Consider the following 9,237-nt stretch of genomic DNA (forward strand, 5'->3'; position numbering starts at 1 on the left):
AGTTATGTAATGAATTATTTTCAAATAAATGAGTTTGAACTGAAGTTGAAATTTTACAAAAAAAATTTAGAGTTGTTAAAGTTGTGAAAAAGTTCAAATTTTAACTAAGTTAAAGAGTTTGAGCAAAAAGATAGATTGAAATTAAAAATGGTTAGAGTTTAAAATGTTACTCTTTTAATTACTCTTGAACTGAGTTTAAAAAGAAAAAAGTTTAAAATATTTTATTAACTCAAAAAATTTGGTGCTTTAATAGTCGAGTGTGTGTATGTGAGATTTGGACAATATTTATTTTATTTAGTTTTAACTAAATAATGTAGATTATTTGGTTTTAAAAGTTTGGTGCGTGAGAAAGATTTAATTTTGGGAATTTTGTTGTGGTTTGATTAATTTTATTGTGAACAAATTGTTATAAATATTTATGTTTAAGTAGTTAACTCCTTGAGTCTCGAAAAGGAATCGAGACCGTTGGCACCGAGTTAGCGGTGGGGAGAACTCTGATATATTAATGTTATTGTGGTGATTAACTTTTGATGTAATTGTGTATTCATAACTGATAATATGTGCGTTATGAATTTTATTGAGGAAAATCTGTTTTGAGTATACTCTGTGATAAGTTTGAAAAATGGTTAAAGTATTAACAATGGGGAATCTTTTAATAGTTGCATTTACTTAATGATTGTTGTGGAAAGAGTCAGAGTATGCTCATGCATTTCATAGTACATGGCGACCGGATGGGCCATTGTGGTAGTGGTGACCTGATGGGCCATGAGATGATTCCATGTGATATGTTGGTTCATCTGATCCTTGCGGGGAGTATTGGGTCGTGAAGCCCCGCGATAGACTGCACATTTTTGTAAATCATGCTGACCCGTGATAGGTGGCACCTCGATAAATAGTATTGGTTTGTGATAGGCGGTACATTTACAATATATATTTTTTTTAGTAAATCGTGCTGACCCATGATAGGTAGCACCTCGATAAATAGTATTGGTCTATGAGAGGTGGTATATTTACGCTTTTTAGTAAAATCGTGCTGACTCGTGATAGGTGGCACCTCGGTAAATAGTACGGGTCTGTGATAGGTGGTATAATTATGATTTACGCCCCTTCGAGAAGGGTTTTGGTTTGGAATTCCAGAATCATGCATTTTGGCATATACACATTGCATTAGGGTGCTTGACACGCGAGTCATGTTTGTTATACTATGATGATTGTATATACATACTCAGTTGTTGTTTGTGATTGTGCTGTAATTGCTAAGTGTGATTGATTGAATTTGTGCGTATGTGTTGATTGATTTCGAAACGTTTTCGAAACTCAAATCTACAATATTTAGCAGTTGTATTTGAATACAAGGTGCTTGTATTCGAATACATTTAAGTAATTTTTGCCACTGACTTATCACTTGTATTCGGCTACGCCATGTGGTAGTCGAATATAAATGTGCAGGATTTTTCACTGACTTTGCACTTGTATTCGGTTACAAGATTGTTGTAGTCGAATACAAATATGCACTTTTTGCCACTGACTTATGAATTAGCATTGTATTTAAATACGAGGTTGCTGTATTCGAATACGACAGTGAAATTTTGTTAAAAACTTCATTTTTTAACTTTGATATGCATGTTTGGCATATAAAAACCCTTTCAAGGTGTATACTAAGTTGAAAGGTTATTTTGTGCATTTAAAATTAAATGCTATGTGGTAATTGTTAATTTCGGTTGGTGACCTTTACAATTATTGTGGAAATATGGGCTTTGCCATCAGATGAGGATCAGGATCATCCTACCCGTTAGCACCCTGGAGATGGGAAGGTAGTTAGACATACCTGACTGAAGCTGTGTTAGGAGGATTTTGCGGGGCGCGTGGAGATCACCCAAATTGTATAGTTTTTGTAGCATGATCATATTAGATGGTTGTATAGGGGTTAGATGTCTTTCTTTTGTGGTTGTAATTATTTCATTTTGGAAGACTCCACCTATACCTTATATTGTCAGCTTGACTTTTCTTGATGGGTCCATGTTCCACTTTTTGATGTGACGTGGAGAATGTAGAGATTCTTGGGGCAGTGCTTTTATGCAGGTGTCTGCCGAGAATACCTCAGGGGTATGAGCTATATCTGATAGGTCTTATAGCCTCGGTGTATTTTGCTGTTTTAATACTTTGGATTTTTTATTTCAAAAACTATTTCTACTGTTTGTAAATATTGTTGACTTTTGTCGTTGTGTTACGACTTAAATATTTTATCCAAAAGTATTTCTTTGTTTATGAATTTGAATTTGTTAAAAAAAAAACGGATTATTACAATTAGCATTCATATATTTGACTTATGATACATGCTTGTTTACTAGTTTATTATAAAAGTAGTGTAAGTAATTTTCATAAATATAAAATGGGGTTTTAAATGAGTTCATGCAAAAGTTTTATTTTTATTTAGAATGGATGATCTCATAGTATATATGTGCATGATAGTATGTCAAAGTAATTATTTTTTGCTTGCATTGATATTGAAAATGATTTGGATCTACTTTGAATTATTGTAAGTTGACAAATGTTCATGGGAGAAACTAATAGAAAATCTTAATGATTTTATTCAATGTTTATTTTCTACTGTGATACTTATTTGAATTTACCATAGAACATTAAATATGAAACTTGAATTAAAAAATAGAATTCATGATGCATGTATTAGTTATAAAATAACTATGAAAAAATTGTTTCTTTAATATAAATGAAATGAATTCTTATTTGTTAAGGAGTAGATAACTTAGATGTTTGGACCTACCTTATGATATTTGGTTTGAGAAATTTTTATGATTATGCTTTGTTACCTTGTGGCAATATATTTAATGCATTGAATGTATTAATTATACCTTAGACTTGAATATATTGAAAAGAGAATTAAAATTTTAAATTGAGATGTTTATTAAATATAGTAAAAGGTAGAATGACATTAAAGTTTGTATATGTGATAATTGGTATGCTTATTAATTGTATGTGATACAATTGTAAATAGATTAAATGAAAAAAGTGTCATGGTTTGGTAATAGTTGGCCAACACTATAAAAAATATATAAATGATGTTATGATTTGTTTATATATGGATGATATGCTAATCTTTGCCACCAATTTAAAAGAGGTAAAAAAAACTAAAACTTTCTAATAAAAAATTTTGATATGAAATATTTAGGTGAAACATATATGATTTTAGGAATTAAAATCATAAGAGATGGTGTAAATATTAATTTATCCTAATTTTACTATATTGAGAAAGTGTTAAAAATTTCGATCGTTTTGATTGTAAATATGTTTCTATCCCATTTGATCAAAATTTTAATTTACAACCCTATAAATAAATTTAAATTATATATTTATATGTACCAGATTTTGACTACCTCTTATACTCCTTTTAATATAATTTACTTATAAATAAAAACTCAATAATGTTATTTAAAAAATATTATACTTTGTGGTGTACATATTTTTATGCAAATTTTAACACTTATTTTTAGAACTTAATTTTTAAATAAATTTTTATTAACAAATATTTCTCACAATGGTTATTTAATTAAATATTATGATATATTAAAATCTGAAATTGATTTTGTTAAAACTTATAAGGTTTATTTGATTAAAGTAGAATATATTTAATGATCTAACAATTATGATTATATATTTTAAAATCATAAATTTTGTAATATATTACAAATATGAATTTAAAATAATAATCATAATATATCATAAAGTATCAACTATATTATAATATTTAATATCATGTTATATTCTTTTTTTGGGTACATTTTATAATTTTATATTTTAATATTTAAATATCACGTTTTATAAAACACTATTTTATAATTATGTAAGTAATTATTATAATATAAATATATATATATATAAGTGATTTTTTTCCCTCTGTGTAGTATGAAAAATATATATAACAAAGTATTTTTACAAATACATGATAAAATTATTATTATTGTATATTAAGTAATATTACAAACTGTATTACCTCAATATTCTTTGGATAAACTCTCAATTTTCTTTTTTGTTGCGTTTGTCAGTTTTTTATTTTTTTTTCAATGCCGACTTCCACTATTAGAAATTAGCATTTTACCTGCGGCATTACCTGCGGCATTTCCTGCGGATAAATATCCGCAGGTAATACCCAAGGATTTTCCTGCGGCTCACAATTATTTTAGGAAAATATCTGCGGTGTCAGTTTCCGCAGGTAATACGGCAGGTAATGTTTTCATTTCCTGCGGATTTACTTGCGACTTACATCCGCAGCAAACGTCACAATTTTCCTGAGGAGTTGTCTGCGGAATATTCTCATTGGAAATATTCGCAGCAAATTCCGCAGGTAATTTCCGGCGGATTTTCTTGCGAATTTGTATAAAATAAAAATCTCATCATTATTTTTTAATTATAAAATAAAAATTATTCATTATACCATAATAAAAATATTACTTAGTCATAGTATACCATAATCAATGATACCTAAAAATAAAAGATAAAAATTAAAGAAAATATTACTACAAAAGTTGATATTCCTTCTATTGGTGTAGAAATTTCAATTTTCTAAGTGAAAATACAATTATTATGTTGAATTTATTTGAGATATGTTTATTAATAAACACAATTTCATATTCAATTTTATTTAAAATAATTTGTAATTATCAAATGTTTGTGATCTCATTTTTACTTAGTGCAATGTATAGACTCCTAAATTAGTGTTAGTATAAATTTAAATATTTAATGCTTATTATTATGATGAAAAATCTGACAATGTGTTATAGATGTGTTTTCTATGATAATTTTTCCAATTTAAATTTTAAATCCTCGTAATTTATTCGTGAAACTTCTTAGAAACTTTTTACTCGTACTTTTCAACATTTTCTTATAAACTTTGATGTATATATATTAATATTAATACCGGGTAATTATTTATATGAAAAAATTTCTGATATTTTGAAAGGAGGTATGTGCGAAATATCTGATTTTATTTTAATTTGTTAGCATATATTAAAATATTTTAAAAAAATCAAACAAAAAATAGTAATTCAAACAAAATTTAAAATTTTTGAGAAGATTAGGAGTAGGAAAACAAACTTAAAAATAAAATAAAAGATGCCATCACAATTTGGATCAGCACAATTGGGCCGCGCGTAGGCCCACACAACTAAGCGAAAACCTGAAAAAAATTTGTGAGACTCCATCACAACTCAGAAAGACAGATTTCTTTCAGTCTCACGTCGCTTCCGATCTCCGGCCGCCGCTTTCTCCTCCTCCTCCGCCGCTTGGTAATACCGCCGCTTTCTTCAAAATTGTGGATTGGCTTATCATATTTTCATTTTCTCTCCCACAGATTCTTCACGCTTGCTTCTCATTTACGTTGATTTGTGCTTCCCATTCCTCAAATCTTTCCCAGCTTTTTAAGCCGATTTCAGTTTCAATTTATAAAGGTATTTGATTCTATCACTAATGTTACTTTCTCGTTAGTTTGTGACATTAATCGTGGTACATTTCAATTTGTTTTTCTGGTTCACTTGATATTGTGTTTGTTTAGAGTCAGAGATTTGGGTTGAAGCTAATTTTAACTTCGCTTAGGGTTTTGAATGTCCAATTTGTTATTGTGTATGTTTAGGAAATGATGTTTCTAACTTGATCTCACATACTACATTTGATACTGCTGGTCATAGTCACCAACTTAAAGGTTGTTAGTCTTGGTAGTTAGTTTTTATTGTAGGTGTATTTGGATTTCTCTCTATTATTCAAAACTTAATTAGATATCATTTTAAAATTTATTTGAAGTTTTATTGATTGAAATTCATGTCTTTCTTTCTTCTATTTTCATTTTCAAATCTAGAAACTATAGTATAAAAGGGCAAGCGGTATTATTCCTGCAGCATTACAATTCACTATTTATTTTCCTATATCATTTTCCCCCTTTATGATTATATTAGAAGACATTTATGGCCAAACATCTAGGTTTTTCATTGTTGCCAAGCTATTTTATGTTTCCTATCATTCTATCAAGTCACATATAAATTTTCTAAATTATATATGTGATGGGTATTAAGTTGTCAATTTATTTTTATTTTTATGCAGACCTCTTGTACAAGGATTATAACTTCGACCACAAGTTTAGCCTGTCCATTCCTAGCTCCAGTGGATTGGTAATTCATATTCCAGTTTTTTTAATTTTTATTTTGCCTATAAGTAGACTGTTCAATTTCTCATTTTAGTTGATGCTAGTAAATATAAAATCCTTTCTGCTTGCGTATGCCATAGTTCTAATAGCACACATATACATTTTTCTTTTTAAACCATCTAGTGAAAAAAAGCCGAGATGACGAATGCATATATTTGATATAATAGTAATACATAATTGATTGATGTCGTTGAAATATGAAGATGTGTTTTTATTGTTATAATCAAACATCACTGGTTGTGGTATTACATTTACTTAAAGACACCATATTGTTTTTTTCAATGTTGTCAATTGCGAATCGCAGAAAATAGCGGTTTGTTCAAATTCCGCTATGCTATAGTGTTATAGCGCCGCAATAGCAGTTATTCGATAATACTCTGTACTAAATAGCATATCAGTGAACGATCGCGGTGTGTTCAAATTCCACTCTGTTATAGCGATATAGTGCCGCTATAGCGGCTATTTGACAACAATGTTTTTTTTTTACTAGGAATCATTGTTTATTCTATTTAAGGTACTACACCACATATGCTAAACATTAGAAGACCATGTATTGTAAATATCTAAATAGCAAATTATGTGTGCTGACTATCGAAAGAGGATGCATATTAATGTTACCTTTAGTCTGTCCTAACTAATGTTGTACCGTGCCAATTTTCCCTTTGGCAGGGCCTTACTGCTACAGGGTTGAAGAAGGATCAATTTTTCTCGGGTGACATAAATACACTTTACAAGAGTGGAAATGTTATAGTGGATGTGAAAGTTGATACATACTCTAATGTAAGAAGTAGAGGTCTTTTTATTTTTCAATCAAATATGTTTCCTTTTATATTTATTGTACAGATACTACTACTGCTCTTAATCTTTTGATTAGAGATTTAAGCAAAAGTTCAAACTAACTAAAAGTTTAAAACTGGTTCAATTATGTACTGCGATTTGAACTAAAACCAGTAGTTAGTATGATGCTTGATTAAAGTTTTTACCATCTCTCGATTATAATCGTGTTTCTTTGATTTACCTTCTCAGGTATCTACAAAAGTGACTTTGAACGATGTTTTCCGTTGTAAAAAAGTAGCTTTGAGCTTCAATATACCTGATCACAAGTCAGGAAAGGTGAGTGATCTAGCTCTCCCAATTTACGATAGTGTTGATGCATGTTTCATTTCATAAGACTCAGTTTAAAAAAATCTGTTGCTTTTCCTCCTAACGATCCAAATTTACCGACTGCACTCAATCTGAATCCTCTTAATTAGTCACTAAGATTAAGCAATTGAGGTTAAGGTAATATTACTACATTCAACTGATTTTCTGCCAACCATAATTATGCTAGATACAAACACATCCCGCATTAATCTATCTAGACTTATTTGTCTCATAAATGCAATTATATATAGTGTTTTCTTGAAAGAAGATAAACTTCAGTAGCTGATAATACATGTAGTCAGATTATGGTAGTTGGCTTGTGCTTGAAGTGTATTGCTAGTATGAGATTATTTTTGGTTGGGAGCAGGGATGTGCTGAAATTTTGATAGAGTTGGCTTTAACTTTGCTACGACAATGGTTTTAATTGTTTAGTGGATGAAAAAGTCCCAATGGGACTATTGAGAGATAATTTTCATGTTAACTGAAATTATATTCTGTTCAGTTTGAGGTGTCTGTTCCAATTCTTAGATGTATATAAATTATCAAATTGGTGAATGTTGATAAATAGGCGATCATTGGTGAATATAGAAGTACAATGAGACTTGGTGAATGTGTCTGGCTGTTGATCATGTGCAGGATTGTGATAGACAGGGAGATACTTGTTGATAAGTTTCTTCCTGACAAAAACAAGTCTAGCTTATGTTTAGTGTGAGTGTACAACATGAGATCAGCACAGAAGAAATAGGTGCCACTGTAAATTGTTAGGCTTCAAGACTGTAGGATTCTTTCGAGCACACACCAGTGAGTCTCAAGTGGCTGGGAGACAAATTAGTAGATTTGTTGACAGTATAAAAACTCTCCAACCGGGTCAAAGTGGCATATTGTAATACACCAACTATTGTCTTGTAAGGATATGGATCAGAGAAAATCTGTTTCATGAGAGCCCAATTAATACACCAAAAAATCATGTGTTATCATCATGTTTATAAACATTAACTCTTAAGTATATTGTGATGTTTTGGAGACCTTTGAATGAAATAGGAAGAAATTAACAGAGAATTAAGTTGCTGAGTGTTGGCATATTTTAGGAAGAAATGACTCTACCTAAATTTTGATACTCACATATTTACCATGTTTTGTTTGTGTGTTGAGGTGAGAATTGTTTGTTTTTAGTCAGTGCTAGCCAAGACCTAAATTTTTATACTCACTCTCACATTTATCATGTTTTCTTCTGCGTTCAGGTGAGAATTGTTTGTTATTAGTCAGTGGCTAGTCAAGCAAAAAACGTACTAGATTAATTGTTCTATTAGTTTTGCTTTTGACTATGTTTAGCTCAAAATTTACCAGACTGCTAGGTAAAGATGGAAACAGGTTAATAGATTTAAGGTTGCTACAAGAAATCTTACGAGCAAAAGATAAATACTTGAAAACCCATACAACTTCATTAGTAGTAATAAAAGCTTAATTTTCTATTATGATAATCAAACTTTCATATTCTTGCAAATACAATGGAGGCTCTATTTATCAACAACTGACCCTTAAAATCTTAATAATGAATGATCTCTTCCTTTCACCTATACATACACGCAAACAGCCATGCTTGTAAATATGCATATATAAACCAACTCTATCTGTTTTTTAACTAGCCATCAACTCTATATTGAGTTGTTAGAAAACAGAACTCTATATTTATGCTTCCTGCCTATATACCATAAATCTTGAGTTCATAACTTAATATGGCTCCAAAAACTGTATGCATTTAGAATAGACATTTTTTTTTTATTATTTCTCTTGTTTCCTGTTTCCTGTTTCTTGTTCTTTCCCATATATGCTGTAATTTGTTTGGTTAATTAATTAGTTAGCTTATGTATTGTATGGTT

General features: G+C 29.8%; 1 protein-coding gene across 1 annotated transcript; it reads left to right on the forward strand.

The window, feature by feature from the left end:
- Positions 1-6,050: 6,050 nt before the first annotated feature.
- Positions 6,051-7,390, forward strand: LOC140920608 (mitochondrial outer membrane protein porin 4-like). The gene is made up of 3 exons (XM_073369359.1): positions 6,051-6,179; positions 6,884-6,994; positions 7,241-7,390. The coding sequence occupies exons 1-3, from the start codon at positions 6,072-6,074 to the stop codon at positions 7,382-7,384; spliced, it is 363 nt and encodes a 120-aa protein (XP_073225460.1). The 5' UTR covers positions 6,051-6,071; the 3' UTR covers positions 7,385-7,390.
- The last annotated feature ends 1,847 nt before the right edge of the window (positions 7,391-9,237 follow it).

This window comes from Cicer arietinum, chromosome 5 (genome assembly GCF_000331145.2).
Source record: "Cicer arietinum cultivar CDC Frontier isolate Library 1 chromosome 5, Cicar.CDCFrontier_v2.0, whole genome shotgun sequence".
NCBI lineage: Eukaryota > Viridiplantae > Streptophyta > Magnoliopsida > Fabales > Fabaceae > Cicer > Cicer arietinum.